Source organism: Hemitrygon akajei, chromosome 11 (assembly GCF_048418815.1).
Source record: "Hemitrygon akajei chromosome 11, sHemAka1.3, whole genome shotgun sequence".
NCBI classification, from domain to species: Eukaryota; Metazoa; Chordata; class Chondrichthyes; order Myliobatiformes; family Dasyatidae; genus Hemitrygon; species Hemitrygon akajei.
The window spans coordinates 23,274,526-23,298,731 of record NC_133134.1 but is presented as its reverse complement, the minus strand read 5'-3'; the positions used below and the strand labels follow the sequence as shown (position 1 = coordinate 23,298,731).

The 24,206-nt window shown below is 39.4% G+C and overlaps 2 protein-coding genes across 21 annotated transcripts in view; one reads left to right on the top strand and one right to left on the bottom strand.

Annotated features, from left to right (window-relative positions):
- The window catches only part of mapk8ip3 (mitogen-activated protein kinase 8 interacting protein 3), a 198,221-nt gene extending 192,988 nt beyond the window's left edge, over positions 1-5,233 (top strand). For all 19 annotated transcript variants that reach the window (XM_073060424.1, XM_073060425.1, XM_073060422.1 and 16 more), the window contains one exon: positions 2,248-5,233. In XM_073060424.1, coding sequence (XP_072916525.1) covers positions 2,248-2,363 — 116 coding nt within the window. In that variant the 3' untranslated portion in view covers positions 2,364-5,233. The remainder of the gene's footprint in view (positions 1-2,247) is intronic.
- A 1,148-nt stretch (positions 5,234-6,381) lies between these two features.
- nme3 (NME/NM23 nucleoside diphosphate kinase 3) overlaps positions 6,382-24,206 on the bottom strand; it is an 18,838-nt gene continuing 1,013 nt past the window's right edge. The window contains exons 2-6 of one of the 2 annotated variants that reach the window (XM_073060427.1): positions 23,538-23,668; positions 21,011-21,112; positions 15,083-15,195; positions 8,401-8,566; positions 6,382-7,749 (exon numbers count right to left, since the gene is read on the bottom strand). In XM_073060427.1, coding sequence (XP_072916528.1) covers positions 8,449-8,566; positions 15,083-15,195; positions 21,011-21,112; positions 23,538-23,668 — 464 coding nt within the window. In that variant the 3' untranslated portion in view covers positions 6,382-7,749; positions 8,401-8,448. Of the gene's footprint in view, positions 8,567-15,082; positions 15,196-21,010; positions 21,113-23,537; positions 23,669-24,206 lie in introns of both variants that reach the window. The other variant, XM_073060426.1, reaches the window with a different exon arrangement.

Below are 24,206 nucleotides of genomic sequence, written 5' to 3'. Positions count from 1 at the left end.
AGATGCAGTGGATGTGGTGTACTTGGATTTTCAGAAGGCCTTTGACAAGGCGCCGCACATGAAGCTGCTTAGCAAGATAAAAGCCCGTGGAATTACAGAGAAGTTACTACCATGGGTGGAACATTGGCTGATTGGCAAAAAACAGAGTGGGAATAAAGGGATCCTGTTCTGGCTGGTTGCCCGTTTACCAGTGGAATTCCACAGGGGCAGCATTGGGACTGCTGCTTTTTACGATATCGGTCACTTGGACTATGGTATTAATGGATTTGTGGCTAAATTTGCCGATGATACAAAGATAGGTGGAGGAGCGGGTAGCGTTGAGGAAACAGAGAACCTGCAGAGACTTAGATAGTTTAGGGGAATGAGCAAAGAAGTGGCAAATGAAATACAATGTTGGAAAGTGTGTGGTCATGCACTTTGGTGAAGGAAATAAATGGACAGAATATTATTTAGATGGGGAGAGAATTCAAAATGCAGAGGTGCAAAGGGACTTGGGAGTCATTGTGCAGGATACCCTAAAGGTTAACCTCCAGGTTGAGTCAGTGGTGCAGAAGGTGATTGCAATGTTGTCATTCATTTCTAGAGGTATAGAATATAAGAGCAGGAATATGATATTGAGGCTCTATAAGGCACTTATGAGACCACACTTAGGATACATCCACACTACACTGGATAAATCCATAACTGAAGCTTTTTCTGTTTGTTTTTACCCTTCGTCCACACTAAAACGGCATTTTCGTCCCCCAAAACTGGAGCTTTCCAGAAATGCTTTCCAGGGTGGGTATTTTTGAAAACGTCGGATCAGTGTAGACGGGGTAACTGGAGACTTCTGAAAACACTGTCAGACGGCAGCGCGCTATTTCATTGTTTTCTTGAACGCAACCTAACAATTTCAGAACAGACGACAACGAAACTGACACCAGAAGAGTTAGAAATGTACTCACCAAATACTTTGACCCATAACTTACTGATTAAATAAGTATACTCAGTTTGCCGTGTTTTCTGTCCTTGTTCGTATGAAGGTGGTTTACCTATTTATGCAAGTACTTCTCTGACAATAGATGTGTAACAGCCTAATGTAACATTGTATGGAAATACAAGATAACACTGATGCAGACATGTTTTATACATTTAACAAGGTGCTTTATTAATGCAACAGAGTTAGTCAGTTTTTCAATGTTTGTCGTCAGCCAGGTCAATCTGTCCATGAACTCCCTGTCGGTTGCCTCCGTACGCTCCAGTATTTGTTTTTCTTTTACTTTTAATTTCTCCTGCGTGAAAGCCAACAGCTGTCCGTCGTTTTAAGTTTTTCTGGTCTGTAACTACACAAACGCGCACTTTTATGGCGAGATTCAACACCAAACATGTCCTTTGTTTTCGGCAGATGTGCCCTGCACATGCGCAGTAGGAGCATGCGCCAAAATCTCCGTTTCAATCTGGATAGAGATATTTTTAAAAACACATAGTGTGGATGCCTATCGTTTTTATGGGAAACCGGTGTTTTCAAAATTATCCAGTCTAGTGTGGACGTAGCTTTAGAGTATCGTGTGCAGTTTTGGGCACCTTATTTTAGAAGGAATATACTGGCATTGGAGAGGGTTCAGAGAAGATTCACGAGAATGATTCCAGGAATAAAAGGGTTACCATATGTGGAACATCTGTCAGCTCTTGGGCTGTATTCCCTGGAGTTCAGGAGAATGAGGGGGGATCTTATAGAAGCATTCTGAATGTTAAAAGGCCTGAACAGATTAAATATGGCAAAATTATTTCCCATGGTAGGGGAGTCTAGGACAAAAGGTTTTCAGGATTGAAAGACGTCCATTTAGAACTGAGATGCAGAGAAATTACTTTAGTCAGAGGGTGGTAAATCTGTGGAATTTGTTGCCATGAGCGGCTGTGGAGGCCAAGTCATTGGGTGCATTTAAGGCAGAGATAGATAGGTTCTTGATTAGCCAGGGCATCAAAGGGTATGGGGAGAAGGCAGGGGAGTGGGGATGACTGGAAGAATTGGTTCAGCCCATGACTGAATGGCAGAGCAGACTCGATGGGCTGAATGGCCTACTTCTGCTCCTATATCTTACAGTCTTAAAACTATTCAGATTTAGGCCTGGTAGTGGGAAAGGTGCAGTATATTGATTTCCATCCACTTCTACACTTGTGGGTTGGAATTAGAATCGGTCACTTCTTGAAATTACCTGTCTCTATCTGTTAACTTTTTGCTTACTCACTGAACAACTCTGTTTGCAGGTGACGGTGAAGATGACGAGACAGATGAAAGTTTACCTGATGGAATCAGACCAGCTCTCTCCAAAGCAGAACGAAGTCACATCATTGTCTGGCAGGTGTCATATATTCCCGAATAGGATGACCCTCCTACAAATCCTACTTCCAGATATCTGCAGATCATCTGTATGTACATAAAACATCCCCTGCATTGTACTTGTCCCTAAAGAAAGCCACTGAAAATCTAGAATTTCTGTAGCATTTCCATGGTATCTCCACTTTGGAACTGCTCATTTGTTGAAATTTGCAACAATCCAAAACATTTTGGATTCAACTTAAAAATGGAATGTTAAAATAATTTAAAATGGCTAACTCTGGCTTTTTGGAGACTGAATTCTTATTCACTTTGACAAAATTTGTTGCTGTGTCAAGCACTTACCTTTGTAATTAGCCTGTCTTTAAAACATGAAACCAAGAATGCTACCATATTGCATGCCAGATATTGAAATAATGTCATTGGGCAACTTTCATGTCTGTTCATTTGTGCATAACTTAAAGGTTGATTTGTTTATAAGTAGCATTTACTTTCATTGGTATCAATTTGTTCCCCAAAATACTTAATCAAAAATCATTACTGATAATGTTCACACTTAAATCACAACTGCAATATTACTAGTTTGAGGTTCTCATGAGGTCCTACCTCTGTGACGGAATCCAAATGACAGGTGATGCAAAAGGGCTAGAATGATGGATAGGGAATTTCAAAAACAGTGCAACAACTACGTACAATAAAGTGCACAAACAGAGACCGAGAATAGATGTAGCTCAGTTCCTTATGTTCTAGGATGCAATTGATGTATAATGACACAGGAAAGTGTAACTTTTTATTTCATGAACATTCAACTTACCAATTCTTTTCCTATCCATTCATTCAATATTAATGGCAATTCCAGAAAGAGTAGTATTACTTTAGGGAGAAAAGTGCATTCACTTTCCAAAACAGTTTCTGTACATGCTCGGTAGAGGGAATTTTCACTGGATTTTGTTGTAGCTGTCAGCGTTCTAGTTGGCATTGTAAAGGTTTGGTAGAACCAGCCAATTCCTGGTTTAATATGCAACAATATCTGCAAAGTGATGGGGAACTATGGAATGAATGTTAACTGGGTACATTCTTATTTATGAATGTTATGGAAAAACATACTCTGGAGATGCCAGGAATTTAAAAATTCTTACCTCTTTCAACTAACTCTTTTGATCAGTGAAATTCCCCTTGTTTTTCTAAGCAGCTATATTTCTGTTAAGATAAATTGAATTACTATTCCAGGTTTAACATAGCAAAGATAAAATGACAAGATCAAGGATACTGGTGGTAGCGTTCTGGAAGTCTGCCTTCCCTGGACAGCTCAATGGATGGTTGTAAGTTGGATTTTAGATTGTTGCAAATGATTTGAGGTCATCGTAAACTTGAGCCCACTAGAAGAACATTCAATGATCCAAGGGACATAGAAAGATATCTCAGTATTCATCAGCCACCTATTTGTCATTTATTTTCACCATTTTACAAAACTCCATGGTGAATCTTCCAGTATTAAAACATTGACACACTGCATGCTTTGAAGGTATTTTGGCTGCTCCCAGAAATGACCTTGAGTGAAAGCACAGCACATACTGTAGCTTATACTAACTTATTCAACATTTCCTGTGGTATTGACAGGGTAGTCATTTTTTGTGGTGTAGGTGTACCCCAGTAGTTTTAGCAATGTAAAACCAGCTTTGATCTTGCTAGTAACATCATTATAGGTACTGGTCAACTCCCTCTGATTAAGATTTAGGAGATTAAAAGTTCAAATTGTGAATAACTTGTCAAAAATGAACCATTGGAGGTTAAGTGGTATCTCTTGGTCCTTACTTGTTTTACAACCTTTGAGTTAGATGGTGTATTCTTTTTGGATGTAAGGAAAAGGATCATTTCTAACCAATGCACAGATTGATGTTGCACTGTGAATTGTTTTCGCCTCAAGGGTGAAGGCTAGAAGTAGTTCAAATGTAGAGAGTAACATAGATCAAGATTGAAAGACAGAACATTTACTGTGCAAAGAACAGTAAGTTTTCAGTTTCCATCTAAGCCACATGGAAATATTAATAATTGCACATAAGAATTGAGTGGCCTCCTATGACCTCCATATATTAATGCCGGCATTTAGGAGACAGTTGTCCTGGGCATAAAAAGGAAAACATTTGAGTGTGGAATGAAGAAATTATGTTTTAATATCCTGGAGTATGTTATAAATGTTAGTGAAATCAAAGCCCTTTCATACTGTTATTCATTCTTTGTATGTCCATATAACATTACGGGAGTATTCCAATCCTACACCTCAGTGTAATGTGTAATAATGGGGTTATTTTGACCAGTAACAAGTTATTTTAATTGTTCTAATGAGGGTGTAAGTAGAAATGAATAAATTTTGAATGAGCTGGCAAGTACGGCAATGGGAACTAAGAAGAGAAGCAAAATCATTGACAGATGGGAGAAAATCTGTCTGCTGTTCTTCAGAAGAACTCGCATTTACCAACACTTGGCAGGGTGGGATGATTAATGCTGGTTTGGAAATCAGCAAGTATGATTTTTTTTTCTTCTGGCCACGAGTGCATTATATTTTAAAATATATCTGGTTCTCATCTTGATTAGGTGGTCATTTTACTAAGTCTATAGATTATGGCTCCTCTGGACATCCAGACCATGTCTTCTGCCAGTAGCAATTTGAGGTTCTTCTCATCATGTAAAGTAGCTCCTGTGTATTACAGTCTTGAGAAAAATGACACTGTAGTCTGAACACTGCTGTTTCACAGCAGAGTCCTGTACAAAATGCTGCTTGGTGTATAATGAAAAGGTCGGGTTGGGTGTACAGAGAGGGTTGGCTAGTGTAAGGATACAATCTGAGCTAATTTCCCTGTGCAATGTAATTTAACATGTAACTGTTCCATATGTAATAAACATTCACATCATGAATTACTTGTTGCAGTATTTATTAATGAATTGAATAATGTCCCATGTTTCCAAATTGTTCATTATTACACTATGCCCGTGAAGAGAAAGATGAAATTATCATGGTCAATCTATTACTTTTTGAGCAGGCTTTTGAAATTGCCAGTCCTTTCTGATTATTATGTCAGTCTATATAGGGTTACTCAGCACTGTATTTTCAGTTAAGTTTTAACCTTTGATCATGACTCTTAAAGAGTAAAATGTTATTCCACGTTTTAATCATTGCATGTTTGAGTGAAAACTGGGCACGTGCTTTTTTAAATAAAATGGCTTTATCTGCTTGTAACCTTTATTTTCTATAATATACAATCAAATGGCCATAGCATAGGTTACCTGGATTATAAAGCTATTTTATTCACACCTCACTAGAGACATTAAGAACTACTTTCCACATTGCCTAACACAGTGAGACATTTGGTCAGCTCCCTTGAATTCCACAAGCAAAATGGAAGCATTTCAGAGGCCATCTGTACTTGCATTTGAGATAACTTTGTAGCCTTGGGTCCTCAATAGTGAATTTCATGAGTTTTGGGTACCTACACTTTTGTTTTCTTTTCACATATGTACATGTACCTTTGTTTCTGGCACTAAGTACAGACAGTTCGAGGTTTACATGCCTAATAACTGTCCATTCCTATTTCACCATAAGCCAGATATATCAATTTTCTACAATAACTTGTACATCACTTTACATTCACGTGCTATATTTGATTTAATAATTGCTAATGCTACCCATAATTAAATTGATACATACTGTTTACTCATTTATATTAACAATAAAATATTTTATTATTACTAGCTTGAAAAATGTATGGGAGAATTTTTGTGAAGTTGGATTTGTAACGATGGACATCCCTGTAATTAGTGACTCAGGTAATTGGTACCATGACCACAGCCTTTCACAGGGGAACACGTTTTCTGTGTTTCCCATCATTCTCCACAACTTGAAACATGCTCTCTCATTTTTCAATTCTGGTGAAAGGTTCTTGACATGACTCATGTTCTATCACCAGTGATGCTGCTTGATCTACTGTGGTTCCAGCATTTTGTTTTTGTCTTCCAGCATTCAAATAGAGAGAATCACTAGTAAGATTTGGTAATTTGCAATTCACTGACTCTTGCAAAACTGATTTATTTAAAAGAAACTTTAAACAACACAGATACATTAGCAAAGGCCTGTAGCACCAGGGTAATTCATATTTTAATTCATGCATAACATTACTGCCTTAACATATTACAAAATCCCATAGCATTGAAAAAGTTGACATTTGTGATGCGTGCCACAGTAAAATCTGGAGTTGTGATCAGCAGCCAAGTACACTACAAATATTTAGCATTCTTCTGTGGCAAAACACTGTCCAGCAGATTGTCTACCTGACTGTCATAAACAGTTATGACAAAGACTAGGGAAAAATGATTCCTACAGAAAATTTCAGCAGCCTGCATGTTATAGCAGCCAATCTATTATATTCAATGTTGACCAGTCCAACCATAGAATGCAAGCATCCTTACCACTGGCAGAAAAACTATTAATTACTTGTATTCCAGCAGTGTGGTAAACTATGATAAAATTATGGATTAAGATTAACAATATTTTATCTTACTTCTCTGGAACTTGTATCAATAGAATTTTTAACTTGAGCTACAAGAATTAATGCCCCGAGAACACATGCACAGAAGAGATTTTGTGTACACAAACTAATCATTTTATTGACAAGTAATAGTAATAAATATCAAATGTTGAGTCCTATCTATTGATCTTTTAATATTATGGCCATCTGGCATTTTATCTTTACAATCATTAGTTTATATTCATGATGAAACAGGTTGGCTGAATTAACTACAGTATAGCATACAGAAAATAAAACACATGTATAAAGTCCTAGTTCTATGGCAGGCAAAATTATATAACCACTGAACAAGTTCCTAAAAACTATAGTTTGCATTTTTATGATCACAGTGAATAAAGAATTTTTTAAATGATAAGAGCAGCACAGGTGATGCAACCAAATCTGCTCAACTTCAAATACAAGACCATAAAAAAAAACTTTTGGCAAAAAAAAAGAAATGGTGAACTTAGCAAACGTTTTATTATAATGTTGCTTCACATGAGTTCTTCTAATTCATACCATTTTAGTTTCATCTTTAACAATTATTAAATGAACATAATATTTTATTTACTATGAGGCCATGAACCTCCTGTGATATATTTAGCATAATACATTTAAGAAACTGGTCTAAATCCACTGTGTAATTTATCCTCATGATAGTAACGTTGTCAGATTGTTAAACAATTTCCTTCTTTAAAGCCAGTATTGCAAAGGTGATCAGAACAGGAGTTCACAAACTTTTATATGCCATAGATTCTGAGTTGGGAACACCTTTCTTAGAAATACCGTGGTATCTTTTTCTTCTGGTTCTCAATGGTCAAATTCATCATAGCAATCCATGCATTGTTTGGGTGCACATGTGAAGACAGGCTACATTAAAAAGATTTTGAAGTATCACTCACATGAAGCTGTAACAGTGTTTAACTCTTATCTATCACTAATTATTGACAGATGAGAGAAAGGTCTTTCAGAAACTACCAACCACTTCTCTAATATTTATGTCCCCTAAATTGTAGCAATAAAGGAATGGAGAATCTTTAGACCCTGACTTGTCAACAAGTTTGATAACTGGATCAATTGCAATAGTCCAGATGCAGATTACCTTTTCATCCTATATCATGAAAAAGCTTGTGATGTCGATCATCACCCAACAAAGAACTGATTGTGCTTTGATGTTTGTTTGTGTCATATTAGATGCTTCTCACTAGAGGAAAAAGCACCACCCAGTATTGCGGTCCATATTCACAACAGCAACATTTTCAGGTACAAAATATGGAAATGCTGGAAACTAAGTTTAAAAAAGTAGTAGAAATGCATATCAATGAAAGATAGTTTAATACTTCAATTCTAAAATCATCTAAAGGATTAATATTTTTCTTCCGAAGTTTCAATTAGATCCAACATATGAGGGAACAATTTTAAAATAAATTCAGAAGAATTTGCATAGAAAGAATGAAAAACTCAGTGGTGCATAGGTCTGTTGCAATCAATGTGGATACTATAACAATAAAGTTTCAGTACCGATGGGCTTGTTCCTGAGCGATCCTTTTTTTTTAAAAAAGGACTGGTTTATTCATATATCCAGTCATCAGCATAATCATTCCAGCAAACCAGCTCCTCGGGGTGGAACCAGAGGGCGATTTCACGGACGGCACTCTCCACTGAATCACTGCCATGGATTACATTCCTGCATCACACCAAAATAAATAAGTTGGATTAAATACCTGAGATTCAAGTTATAATATTACATCATAGCGACATTATGAAAACATCTGTATCTAAGAAAACAAACCTTAATTTCCTGCTTCTGCATTTAAAACTTATTTCCCTTTAATTGTTCTGAAAAATTCAATTACACACTTTCTCAGCCACATTTAGAAAGTTGGATATTAATCAAATGGACTTTGAACTCGTACACCAATACTTCACCTTACCTCTGCTGGAGAAAGTTTTCTACTGTAAGATTATCAAACTAGCATGACATTTGAAATTAATGGAGCCTTTTTTTCCCATAAAAGCTGCAGCTTTTATTATTATTATTACATTTTTGTACTCTACTACATACCAAAATAATTTTTATTCTTTAAAAGGCCCTTCTGTGCACATCTGAGGGATAGCTTCACAGCTCCTGATATGTGGCAAGAACCTTAAGAGAAATTTTGCTACTACCATTTACCGTCACTGCTGTGTGGGAGGTTAAGAGTTTCCTGTGTGAACGTAGAACCTCAGACTTCCTCAAAACATATCACCTACAGTTTCCCAGTTGCACTGTTCATGGTTTCCATTGGAGGGAATTCCTCAGCATCTGTGTTGGATAATTTGCCTCTGAACTTGCAGCGGATTAAATCTGGCATATGCAGCAAACCAGTTTTCAATCAAGATGAACAGCAGGTACAATTTACACAGAATTTAGTTGAATTACATATTTAATTGAATTTTTAGTATTAAACTTTTTAAAAATATTTATAATAATTAGAAATTGTCAGTATAATTTTTTCATCATTTTTGAATGTTTGGATAATTATACAGGCATTTGGTATTCACAATTGCTTTCACAGTTTTAGCAGACATTGAACCTGGTTGATGGCGTAATGGCTGAAAAAGCAATTAAGGGACAGAGCACACCCGGTGAACAAAAAGGCACTTTGCTTGTTTCTGCCAATTAGTTTTATCCTATTCTCCAGCTAAGAATAGATTTAATGGACAGAAGTGAAGTACACAGACAGCATAACTGAGAGATATAGGGCATTAATAATTTAGACAATAAGACACAGGAGGAGAATTAGGCCATTCATGAGCCTGCTCTGCCAATCCATCCTGGCTGATCTCGGATCCCACTCATCTCATACACCTGTCTCACCATATCATTTGATGCCTTGACCAATCAGGAAACTATCAACTCTGCTTTAAATATTCTCATGGACTTGGCCTCCACCACAGTCTGTGGCAGAGCATTCCACAGATTCACAACTCTCTGGCTAAAATAAATTCTTCCTTACCTCTGTTCTAAGACGTCACCCCTCAATTTTGAGACTGTGCCCTCTAGTTCTGGATAACCTACCATAGGAAACATCCTCTCCACATCCACCTTATCTAGTCCTTTCAACATTCTTAGGTTTCAATGAGATCCCCCTGCATTCTCCTAAATTCCAGTGAGTACAGGCCAAAAGCTGCCAAAAGCTCCTCATACATCGACCCTTTCATTCCCAGAATTATCTTCGCGAACCCCCTCTGGACTCTCTCCAATGACAACACATCCTTTCTGAGATACGGGGCCCAAAACTGTTGACGCTACTCTTAAGTGCAGCCTGACTAGTGTCTTATAAAGCCTCAGCATTATCTCCTTGATTTTATAACCATATAACAATCACAGCACGGAAACAGGCCATTCCGGCCCTCCTAGTCTGTGCCGAACTCTTAATCTCACCTAGTCCCACCTACCCGCACTCAGCCCATAACCCTCCACTCCTTTCCTGTCCATATACCTATCCAATTTTACCTTAAATGACACAACTGAACTGGCCTCTACTACTTCTACAGGAAGCTCATTCCACACAGCTATCACTCTCTGAGTAAAGAAATACCCCCTCGTGTTTCCCTTAAACTTTTGCCCCCTAACTCTCAAATCATGTCCTCTCGTTTAAATGTTCTATTCAATATTAGTTTGAATATTTTATATTCTATTCCTCTTGAAATAAATCCCAACATTCCATTTGCTGCCTTTACCACGGACTCAACCTGTAAATTAACCTTCTGAGAGTCTTGCACGAGGACTCATAAGTCCCTCTGCACCTCTGATGTTTGAATTTTCTCCCCATTTACAGAGGCATGCAAAGGTTTGGGCACCCATGGTCAAAATTTCTGTTACTGTGTAAATTGTATAGAAAAACTAATTTTAAAAAATCAAAAAAATAAATAAATCTGTTACTATGAATAGTTAAGTGAGCAGAAGATGAACTGATCTCTAAAAGTCATAAAGATGAAACATTCTTTTCAACATTTTAGTGTATTATTTTTGTTTTGTACAATCTTAGAGTGGAAAAAAAAGGAAAGAAGCACCATGCAAAAGTTTGGGCACCCCAAGAGATCTCTGCTCTCAGATAACTTTTACCAAGGTCTCAGACCTTAATTAGCTTGTTAGGGCTATGGCTTGTTCACAGTCATTGTTAGGAAAGGCCAGGTGATGCAAATTTCAAAGCTTTATAAATACCCTGACTCCTCAAACCTTGTCCCAAGAATCAGCAGCCATGGGCTCCTCTAAGCAGCTGCCTAGCACTCTGAAAATTAAAATAAATGATGCCCACAAAGCAGGAGAAGGCTATAAGAAGATAGCAAAGTGTTTACAAACTGAGGAAATGGCTACCTGAAATGTAATTAAGAAATGGCAGTTAACAGGAATGGTGGTGGTCAAGTTGAGGTCTGGAAGATCAAGAAAACTTTCCAAGAGAACTGCTTGTAGGATTCCTAGAAAGGCAAATCAAAACCCCCATTTGACTGCAAAAGACCTGCAGGAAGATTTAGCAGACTCTGGAGTGGTGGTACACTCTTCTACAATGCAGCGACACCAGCACAAATATGACCTTCACGGAAGAGTCATCAGAAGAAAACATTTCCTGCGTCCTCACCACAAAATTCAGCGTCAGAAGTTTGCAAAGGAACATCTAAACAAGCCTGGCGCATTTTGGAAACAAGTCCTGTGGACTGATGAAGTTAAAATAGAACTTTTTGGCCGCAATGAGCAAAGGTATGTTTGGAGAAAAAAGGGTGCAGAATTTCATAAAAAGAACACCTCTCCAACTGTTAAGCATGGGGGTGGATCGATCATGCTTTGGGCTTGTGTTGCAGCCAGTGGTATGGGGAATATTTCACTGGTAGAGGGAAGAATGAATTCAATTAAATACCAGCAAATTCTGGAAGTAAACATCACACTGTTTGTAAAAAAGCTGAAGATGAAAAGAGGATGGCTTCTACAACAGGATAATGATCCTAAACACACCTCAAAATCCACAATGGACTACCTCAAGAGGCGCAAGCTGAAGGTTTTGCCATGGCCCGCACAGTCCCCCGACCTAAACATCATCAAAGATCAGTGGATAGACCTCAAAAGAGCAGTGCATACAAGACACCCCAAGAATCTCACACAACTTTTGCAAGGAAGAATGGGTGAAAATCCCCTAAACAAAAATTGAAAGACTCTTAGCTGGCTACAGAAAGCGTTTACAAGCTGTGAAACTTGCCAAAGGGAGTGTTACTAAGTGCTGACCATGCAGGGTGCCCAAACTTTTGCTTCTGGCCCTTTTCCTTTTTTAGTAAAAGATGGAAATAACAAAAGTAATCTTGCTTAAGATATTAAAGAAACATGTCATCTTTAACTTTATGCCTTTTGGAAATCAGGTAATCTTTTACTTGCTTAGCTATTCACAGTAACAGAAATTTTGACCAGGGGTGCCCAAACCTTTGCATGCCACTGTAGATAAGTGTTCACTATTGTTCCTTTTACCAAGTGCATCCTTTTTCTCTTCAGCAACCTCTCTTAGGACTCTGGGGTGTAGTCCATCTGGTCCAGGTGACTTATCCACCTTAAGACCTTTGAGTTTGCCCAGCACTTTTTTCCTTTGTAATAGGAATGGCACTCACTCCCACTCCCTGACACTCATGGACCTCTGGCACACTTCTAGTGTCTTCCACAGTGAAGACTGATGCAAAGTACCCATTAAGTTCATCTGCCATTTCCTTGTCCCCCATTACTAACTCACCAGCATCACTTTCCAGTGGTCCAATATCAACTCTCACCTCCCTTTTACTCTTTATATAACTGAAAAAGCTTTTGGTATTTTCCTTTATAAATAATACTGGCTAGTCTGCCTTCATATTTCATCTTTTCCCTTCTTATAGCTTTTTTAGTTACTTTTCTTTGAATTTTAAAAGCTTCCCAATCATCCAACTTCCCATTTACTTATATGCCCTTTCCTTAGCTTCTAGGCAGTTCTTAAATTGTCAGCTATGGTTGCCCACCCCTGCTATTTGAGAACTACTTCTTCTGTGGGACATATCTACCCTGCACCTTGTGAACTATTCCCAGAACCTTCAGCCACCTCTGCTGTCATCCCCACCAGTATCCTCCTCCAAACCACCTAAGCAAGCTCCTCTCTAATGCCTAATTCCGTTTATTCCATTGCCAAAACTGATATATCTGACTTGTACCTCTCCCTCTCAAACTGCAGTATGAATTCAATCATATTATGATCACTGCCTCCTAAGGGTTCCTTTATGTTAAGCTCCCTAATAAGATCTGGGTTATTATATGATATTGAAGTCCCCATTACAATTGTGACATTACCCTTATTACATGCCTTTTCCAGCTCTCTTTGCAATCTCAACCCCACATCTCAGCTACTATTTGGAGGCCTATATATGACTCCCAATATGATTTTCCTACCCTTGCAGTTTCTTAACTCATCCACAAAGATTCAACATTCTCTGAGCCTACTGTCACCTCTTTCTAAAGATGTAATTCCATCTTTTACCAACAGAGCCAATTGATCTGACCGCCTATGCCTTCCTGCCTGACCTTTTGATACAAAGTATATCCTTTGATGTGAAGCTCCCAACTATGGCCTTTCAGCCATGACTCAGTATGCTCACAAATGTCATACTGGCCGATCTCTAATAAGGTTCATCCACCTTATTCCAAATGCTATGCACATTTAAATGCATTACCTTCAGTCCTACATTCTTCACTCTTTTGCATTTTGCCTCTGTGGTACAATTTAACTCTTTGCTCCGTCAGCATTTGTACCCATTCATTGGCTTGTCCTTCTTTACATTCAGAGTACACCCATCATCAACTTGTAAACCTGCTGTTTCATCCTCAGCTTTATCATACTGGTTCCCATCCCCCCCTCGTCTTATTAGTTTTTAAACCACTCCCAAAAGCTCTAGTAAACCTGCCTGCAGGATATTGGTCCTCCTTGGATTTAAGTGCAACCCGTTCCTTTTGTACAGGTCACATCTGCCCCAGAAGAGGTCCCAATTATCCAGAAATCTGAATCCCTGCCCCCCGCTCCAATTTTTCAGCCACACATTTATCTGCCACCTCATTCTATTCCTATCCTCACCTCGAGTGGCAGAGGCATCAATCTTGAGATTACTACCCTTGAGGTCTTGCTTCTCAGCTTCCTTCCTAACTCTCTGTACTCTGTTTTCAGGACCTCCTCCCTTTTTCTACCTATGTTATTGGTACCAATATGTACTATGACTTCTTACTGCTCACCCTTCCTTTTCAGGATATTGTGGACACGTTCAGAAACATTACGGACCCTGGCACCTGGGAGGCAAGCTACCATCCGTGTTTCTTTTTTATGTCCACAAAATCTCTTATCTGTCCCCCTAACTATAGAGTCCCCTATTATTGCTGCTATCCTCTTCGGTTCCCTACCATTCTGAGCCACAGGGCCAGACTCTGTGTCAGAGGTCCAGCTGCTGTTGCTTTCCCCAGGTAGGTTCCCTTCACCCCCCCATGAACAGTACTCAAAATGGAGTACTTATTGATGAAGGGGATGGCCACAGAGGTACTCTCTATATCTGACGCTCTCCCTTCCCTCTCCTGACAGTCACCCATTTATCTGTCTCCTGTAGTCTTGGGGTGACTACCTCCCTGTAGCTCCTGTCTATCACCTCTTCACTTTCCCTAACAAGACAAAGGTTATTGAGCTGTAGCTCGAGTTCCTTAACAGTCTCTAAAGAGCTGTATGTCGATGCACCTGGTGCAAATGTGCCCATCGGAGAGGCTGGCAGTCTCCCAGAAATCCCAGATCTGACACCCAGAACAGAACATTGGCCATGTAGACATACTCCCTATTGTCTCAAGAGTTAAATAAGAAGTAAGGAATGAACTTAACTTGCCTCCGCCTGTTGAGCCAAAGCCTTACCAATCTGACTCAAACCACTCCGCTAGACTGTACCCCTCTTTTATGGAGACTGGGTTTTTAAAAGGACTTGCATGGGAATACTTCTGCGTCTGTGCAGTACTCCAATCAAATTTGTTGCAGAAACTGCTCCCATTGCATCATACAATATGTTTCTTATTAAATAATTGCTAACTTACTTTTAAAGAGCAACTCACAAAGATAATACTATTTAACAAAGAATTACCTGTTTTAGACTAAAGTCAATCTTTAAAGCCAAACATATGAGTACCCACCTGCTTACTTCAACACAGAAGTCCCCTCTAATGGTACCTGGTGCAGAATCTGCAGGATTAGTTTCTCCTAACATAGCCCGAGTGGTTTTAACAATATCCAGTCCTTGCCATACCTGAAATGACAAGGATATAATGTTTGGTATCAATACCATAAGACCATATGTATAGGAGCAGAAGTGGGCCATTTGGCCCATCGAGTCTGCTGCGTCATTCAATCATGGCTGATCCAATTCTTCCAGTCATCCCTTCTCCTCATACCCTTTGATGTCCTGGCTAATCAAGAACCTATCTGTCTCTGCCTTAAATGCAACCAATGACTTGGCCGGCACAACCGCTCATGGCAACAAATTCCACAGACTTACCACCCTCTGACTAAAGTAATTTCTCCACAGCTCTGTTCTAAATGGACATCCTTCAATCCTGGAATCTTCTTGTCCTAGCCTCCCCTGCCATGAGAAATAACTTTGCCATATCTAATCCGTTCAGGCCTTTTAACATTCGGAATGTTCCTATGAGATACCCCCTTCCCCCCATTCTCCTGAACTCCAAGGAATACAGCCCAAGAGCTGCCAGATGTTCCTCATATGGTAACCCTTTTATTCCTGGAATCATTCTCGTGAATCTTCTCTGAACCCTCTCCTATGTCAGGAGATTAGTGTGCAAACTTAAAGCACACGGTACTGGGGGTATGGTATTGATGTGGATAGAGAATTGGTTGGCAGACAGGAAGCAAAGAGTGGGAATAAACAGGACCTTTTCAGATTGGCAGGCAGTGACTAGTGGGGTACCACAAGGCTCAGTGCTGGGACCCCAGTTGTTTACAATATATATTAATGATTTAGACAAGGGAATTAAATGCAGCATCTCCAAGTTTGCAGATGACACGAAGCTGGGCGGCAGTGTTAGCTGTGAGGAGGATGCTAAGAGGATGCAGGGTGACTTGGATAGGTTAGGTGAGTGGGCAAATTCATGGCAGATGCAATTTAATGTGGATAAATGTGAGGTTATCCACTTTGGTGGCAAGAACAGGAAAACAGATTATTATCTGAATGGTGGCCGATTAGGAAAAGGAGAGGTGCAATGAGACCTGGCTGTCATTGTACACCAGTCATTGAAGGTGGGCATGCAGGTACAGCAGGCGGTGAGAAAGGCGAATGGTATGTTGGCATTCATAGCAAGAAGATTCGAGTACAGGAGCAGGGAGGTTCTACTGCAGTTGTACAAGGCTTGGTGAGACCACACCTGGAGTATTGTGTGCAGATTTGGTCCCCTAATCTGAGGAAAGACATTCTTGCCATAGAGGGAGTACAAAGAAGGTTCACCAGATTGATTCCTAGGATGGCAGGACTTTCACATGAAGAAAGACTGGATCGACTAGGCTTATACTCGCTGGAATTTAGAAGATTGAGGGGGGATCTTATTGAAACGTATAAAATTCTAAAGGGATTGGACAGGCTAGATGCAGGAAGATTGTTCCCGATGTTGGGGAAGTCCAGAACAAGGTGTCACAGTTTAAGGATACAGGGGAAGCCTTTTAGGACCGAGATGAGGAAAAACTTCTTCACACAGAGTGGTGAATCTGTGGAATTCTCTGCTACAGGAAACATTTGAGGCCAGTTCATTGGCTATATTTAAGAGGAAGTTAGATATGGCCCTTGTGGCTAAAGGGATCAGGGGGTATGGAGAGAAAGCAGGTACAGGGTTCTGAGTTGGATGATCAGCCACGATCATACTGAATGGCAGTGCAGGCTCAAAGGGCCAAATGGCTTACTCCTGCACCTATTTTCTATGTTTCTATCCCTTCTAAAATAAGGAGCCAAAAACTGCACACAATTTGCCAAGTGTGGTCTCACAAGTGCCTTATAGAGCCTCAACATCATATCCCTGCTCTTATATTCTATATCTCTAGAAATGAATGCCAACATCGCATTCACCTTCTTCACCACCAACTCAACCTGTAGGTTAACCTTTAGGGTATCCTGCATAAGAGTTCCCAAGTCCCTTTGCACCTCAATTTTAAATTCTCTCCCCATTTAAATAATAGTCTGCCCATTTATTTCTTCCACCAACGTGCATGACCATACACTTTCCAACATTGTATTTCATTTGCCACTTCTTTGCACATTCCCCTAAACTATCTAAGTCTCTGCAGGCTTTGTTTCCTCAACGCTATCTGGTTCTCTACCTACTTAGCCACAAATCCATTAATACCGTAGTCCAAGTCATTGATGTACATCATAAAAAGCAGCAGTCCCAACATTGACCCCTGTGGAACTCCAGTGGTAACCAGCAGCCAGCCAGAATAGGATACCCTTATCCCCACTCTCTGCTTTCTGCCAATCAACCAATGCTCCACCCATGCTAGTAATTTCCTTGTAATTCCATGGGCTCTTATCTTGCTAAGCAGCCTCATGTGTGGCACCTTGTCAAAGGCCTTCTGAAAATCCAAGTACACCACATCCACTGTATCTCCTTTGTCTACCCTGGTTGAAATGTCCTCAAAAAATTGCAGTAGGTTAGTCAGGCAGGATTTTCCTTTCAAGGAACCACGCTGGCTTTGGCCTATCTTGTCATGTGCCTCTAGGTGCTCCGTAATCTCATCCCTAACAATCGATTCCAACAATTTCCCAATCACTGATGTCAGGCTAACAGGTCTATAGTTTCCTTTCTGCTGCCTCCCACCCGTCTTAAATAGTGGAGTAACATTTGCAATTTTCCTGTCATTGGGTATGATACCAGAAATCTATCGATTCTTGAAAGATCATTGTTAATGCATCTGCAATCTCTCCAGCTACTTCCTTCAGAACCCGAGTGTACATTCCATCATGTCCAGGAGATTTATCCACTATTTATCATGTCCAGGAGATTTATCCACTAAGCTTCCTGAGCACCTTCTCAGTCGTAATTTTCACTGCACATACTTCACTTCCCTGACACTCTTGAATGTCCGGTATACTGTAGATGTCTTCCACTGTGAAGACTGATGCAAAAACGCATTCAGTTCCTCTGCCATCTCTGCGTCTCTCATTACAATATCTTCAGCGTCATTTTCTATTGGTCCTATATCTACCCTCAAGTATCTTTTACCCTTTATATACTTTAAAAAAAAACTTCTAGTATCTTCTTTGATGTTACTTGCCAGCTTTGTAGAATAAAGAAAATGACATTTTAATCAAAAAGTAGCCATACCCAGATGTTCTTTCATTGTGGTGATTCAGAGGAATAAAAGCAAAATACTGTTAATACTTCACAAAGAAACAGGCTTTGAGAAGATTGGAAACACTAACACTTCTCTCCATAAATGCTGACAATTTCTAACATACTGTTAATACAAATTTCAAACATTTACAGAATTTTGCCCTAGTTTTAGTAATTCTGCAATTCCTGGAGATGTTTATGATGACTGGTGCACTTATTTTTTTGAAAATGGATTCCAAAGAGGTATTCAGGTTTGTAGATGAACATAACTATGGCACAAAGTATTACACCCTGTGACTTTATTTGGGTTCAATACAGATGATTGGTTCCGAAATAACAAAATTATTAAAGTCATTGTGTACAAATAGAGGTCAAACCACAATGAGCAGCTGCTACTGCATCCACAATTTCTTCACAATCTTTGCTTTTTAATCCCTTAACAGATACTCAAGATTTGAATAATCCATTGTTTAATAGTGAATCTAGATAGTGAATATCATTAAACTGTTGACTTATCGAAGATATCATACGCAGAAAATCTTCTCTTCACCTATTCTCTCACCAATATACTTTACATGTTTGAACTATTGGATTGGGTCAAGAATTTTGGTTGATATTCTTTCTTCCAGTTCAAACATGTTGACTTGAGTAATTAGTCCTTTTAAAATATAAGTCACAATCCAAATGTGCCGATTAGGTAACTCAACAGCACTCATCAATTATTTATTTAATGTATTTGAAATTTGGGTTTATACACTCAGACCCCGCTTAACGCTGAGGATGCATTCCTCGGAGGTGAAGCGCTACGTAAATCAGCGCTACGCGGGGTCATTATAACATTACGTAAAAGGACATGTGTATCTGATTAAAAATCAAACCTGAGATATATAGTTTTCTGTATACTAAGTAATTTGTGGGGTAACAAACATGCAAATAGGCTGAACCTGTACATCAGTGAAGCAGCAACACCACTGCAGCAGCAGCAGAGGGAAGTGTGTAGTGGTTCCATACTAGAGGAGGGACCAGGCTGTGAGTCCTCCTAAATTTGGCTGCTTCTTTAAGTAGGCATCGAGATTTGACTGCCTTTTCTTAAGTTTCCTCTCATGAAGCAGTTCTCAGCAGCAGGAAATCATTTCGAGAACACCTCGCTTTGCCTTATTGATTCGCTCCCAGTCGGGGTCATTATCGATGAACTGGTCCATGACTTATGTGATCACATGGTGATGCTAGTGCTGAGAAATCATTGGTGTTTCCTCTTCTCCATCCGTGTCCTTAGATTCACCCAGGATACGTTTCTCTGCCTATATTTGAAGCTCTTCTTTATTAAGGCTTTCACCATGAGAATGCAGTAACTCTTTAACATCGCCATCATTAACATCCTCTAATTCTGCTTCACTGGCCAGTTCAACTATGTTTTGGATGACTGGTTCTGCCTGAAATCCTAGGATGTCGTTGCACGCTTCTGGCCATGGCTTCTTCCACATTCAGTTCATACAGTTTGAAGTTACTTCTTCTTAGGCTGCTCTGATATTGTCTACAGCTTTCATGATGCTGTGGTTTTTCCAAAATTGCCTAATGGATAGTTTGTCTTGACCTTTTGTTTCCTCTACAAGTTTCTTGAATGTGTGATGAAGATGCAACATTACTCCTTGATCTATTGGTTGGAGTAATGAAGTGGTGTTGGGTGGAAGGTAAACCACTTCTACAAGAATGCATGTCCAAAACGTGTTAAAATTCTCAGGGTGGCCTGGGGCATTATCAAGCACCAAGAATGCTTTAGGTTCAGGGTCATGTTCCTCACAATACCGCTTCACTGCTGGACAAAAATATGAAACAAACCAATTTTGGAAAGCATCAATTGTCACCCAAGCTTTCTTGTTTGATTTCCAAATTACTGGTAGACTTGACTTTAAAATGTTTTTCACTGAGTGATATATACAATCATAGGCTTTAAATTAAAGCCACCTTTAGCACTGCCTTCTGGCTCAGCACGTATGTAAAGTGCTCTCATTGGCTAATTGAATGTTTACTGTAATGGAGGTTGCTCTTGAGAAGTTTGAAATGTTGTTTAGAATGAATTTTTGGTCATTTAAAAAATTTCAATGAAGAACTTAGTGACCACGTTGCAACGAACCAGCACAATGCAGGGTCTGAGTGTAAGTTTTAGCACATGGTCAAAACAAAATACTTGTCTACTGATTCAAAGGGTATTCTTATTCTGAAAGTATGCAAATACCACTTTAACAATGCATATTGATGAAATTATAGTCTTTTTTTAAAAAACGCAATTATAGCATTTCACTCTATAAAACATTGCAGTATTAAGTTTACCTTGAACTATATCAGTATGAAATGGAGTTTACTTTAAAATATTTAAAATGTGTGATATTCTTAAGCTACTATTTTATGTGCATGAGGCTATTATCACCACACAAAAAATGCAGTGTAATTAAGTAATAGAACCTGGTTTCAAGAATTTGCTAGCCAGATTATCAATTGGAGGTGATAAAATACCATCTATTCTATCCTCTGGACATTTAAACCAAGGTTAACAATACTGATTATTGTGGACTTCCTAAGAACTCAGAGACAAAAACAGCAACCAGAGAAAAGACAGCCAATTGCTTGTATTACCTTACAATGTTATAGATAGGGTAATACAAGAAGGAGAAAGACATTTTATAAAATAGATTAATGGTTCGTGCTATATATGTAGCTGGTTTAACATACCATGGCCACCACAGGTCCAGAACTCATGAATTTTACCAATCTATCATAGAATGGCTTCTGCTTAAGTTCGATGTAGTGCTCTTTCAATAACCCTTCAGAGGCCTAAATTTTAAAAAAAGTACACAATAAATTGTAGAATTTCGCTCTAGAAAACACTGTAGTATTAAGTTTACCTTGAAATAATGTACCAGTATGAAATAAAGTTTACCTTAAAATATTTGAAATGCGTGATATTCTTAAATGACACATCAGAATGAGCAAAACTATAAGAGACAGAGAGCGTGGATAGTCAGAATCTTTTTTTCCCCATTGTAAGGAATCAATGTAAGAGGAAACAAGTTTAAGGAGAGAAGTAGTAGTTAAAAATGTGATTTGAGGGGACTTATTTTTAAGCTGTTGGTATCTGGAATATGATGCCAGATGATGTGAAGAAGTCAAATACATATCACTACATTTAAGAGATTTTGACACACACTTACCAGAGACAAAGCAAAATAGGTTACAGACCTAGTGTGGGTAAATGGCATTAGCGCAGTTGGGCAAAAAGGTTGGCTTTAACTTAGTTGTCCTATGTCTGTTTCTATGCTGTACATCTACAAGACTATCATTATGTCAAAAGTTTATCAACTGGAGTCTCTTCAAGTTGTATGTTTTTCTTCCTGGTCTTAGCAAAAGCTGTTACACACTATTACGTGTCCTAAATGTATGGCCATGTCTCACAAATGCACTTGGCTTACAAGAGAACATATGGGAATGAATAAACCTACTGATTCTCATGCTTATCTTGACTATACCTCCTTCCACCCTGTCTCCTTTAAAAATTCTATTCCCCTTCCTTTGTCTCTGCTGCATCTGTTCCCATGAAGTGGCTTTCCTTTCCAGAACATCAGAGATGTTCTCCTTCAATGAATGGGGATTCCCTTCCTCCACCATTGGTACAGCCTGCACTTGCAGCTCCTCCATTTCCCAAACATCCACTCTCAACCCATCTTCCTGCTCCCAAACACTGATAGGGTTCCTCTTGTCATTACCTACCACCCCACAAGCCTCTGCATCCAACACATCATCCTCTGCAACTTCCACCATCTCTAAAGGGATCCTACCACCAAACATATCTTTCCCAACCCCTTCTCTCCACAGCTATCACTCCCTCTGTAATTCCCTTGTCCATTCGTCCCTCCCCACTAATCTCCTTCCCAGCACTTACCCTTGCAAGTGGCCAACGTGCTACACCTGCCCATTCACTTCCTCCCTCACCTCCATTCAGGGCCCCAAACAGTCCTTCCAAATGAGGCAATACTTCACCTGCAAACACACACAAAATGCTGGAGGAACTCAGCAGGCCAGGCAGCATCTATGGAAAAAAGTAGTCAATGTTTCAGGCCGAAACCTCGACTGTACTATTTTCTACAGATGCTGCCTGGCCTGCTGAGTTCATCCACCATTTTGTGTGTGTTGCTCTGGTTTCCACCATCTTCAGATTTTCCCTTGTTTGTGACTTCACCTGCAAACCTGCTGGCGTCGCCTATAGCCTCCAGTACTCCTGATGTGGCCTCTGCTACATTAGTGAGACCCATAGTAAATTGGGGGAACCGCTTCATTGAGCACCTTTGCTCCACCCACCAAAAGCCGAACTTCCTGGTGGGCAAGTATTTTTATTCCAATTCCATTCCCCTTCCGCCATCATCTCCTCTTGTGCCAAGATAAGTCCACCCTCAGGATGGAGGAGCAACACCTTATATTCTGTCTCGGTAGCCTCCAACCTGACAGCATGAATATTGATTTTCTTCTTCCAGTAAACATTTTTTCCCTCCTTCTCCTTTCTTCTATTCCCCACAAAGACCTTTTATCTCTTCTCACCTGCCTATCAGCCCCACCCCTGGGTCCACTCCTCCTTCCCTTTCTCTTATGGACCACTCTCCTTCCATATCAGATTCCTACTAGCCTTTTATCTTTCCTAGCTACATGGCTTCACCCATCACCTTCTAGCTATCTTCCTTTCCCTCCCCCCACCTTTTTATTCTAGCCTCTTCCTTTCCAGTCCTGAAAAGGGTCTCAGCCCGAAAGGCCAACTGTTTATTCATTTCCATAGATGCTGCCTAACCTTCTGAGTTCGTCCAGCATTTTTTGTGTGTTGCATATGAGAATGAAACATTTAAAGTTCAAAAATAAGAACAGTTCTACCCAGTCTGGTTGGACACTCTCTAGCTCAACAAGCCTGTCCCTGAGAACACAGACAATGCATCTTACTGCAGCCTCCTAATTAGCCCTTTCTCATGTAGACATAAAAGATTCAAATTATTTGAGTCTCTGAAGGTAAGTTAGGCACATGTATTAAATATTTGTCTAACCCTTTGCAGATGGAACCAAACTATTCTTCATTTAATTCAAGGAACCATAAAATGGTATATGAAGATAAACACTACAACCTATTGTAATCCCTGTATCCCTTTGAAGTATCAATAATTTACCATCTCTATGTGCAATGATACTTCGTACTAATAAAAACAGGCATAAAGCATCATACCTTCATCATTTTCATTCCAATCAGTTTAAATCCTTTCTTCTCAAACCTCCGTATGATTTCTCCAACTAAACGTCGATGAACACCATCTGGCTTGACAGCTATAAAGGTACGCTCATGTATTCCAGTAATCACTAAACAGAAACAGAAAATCCAAAGATATGAAATTAAAGTATCTCAGGAGGTGCTGCCTCAAGAGGGCAACATCTAATATCACCATCCGGGCCATGCCATCTTCAAGGAACTACCAGAGAGCAGAAGGTCCTGAAGCTTGAAGCCCACACCACCAGGTTCAAGAAAAAATACTTCCCTTGAACCAACCAGCAAAACCTAATCACTACAGTTTAACAACACTGTGACCACTTTGCATTCAAGTGGATTTTGCTTTGTTCTAATTGTATTTTCTTGTCAAATTTGTCTAGTGTGTATAGTTTTTCTCATCAAGCCTCAGCAGTACATCCTTGCTTTCATATTCTAGATCTCTCGAAATAAATGCTAGCATTGCACTTGCTTTGTTACAAGCATAAACATGGTCATAAAGTAGGGAATACAATAGCTAATTTTTACGAGATAATATCCCACATGATTTACTATGTTAATAGATAATGTTTGATTTGTTTGTTTGAATAAATAACGGGCAGCCATCAATCAGAACATCTCTCCAAACATCTC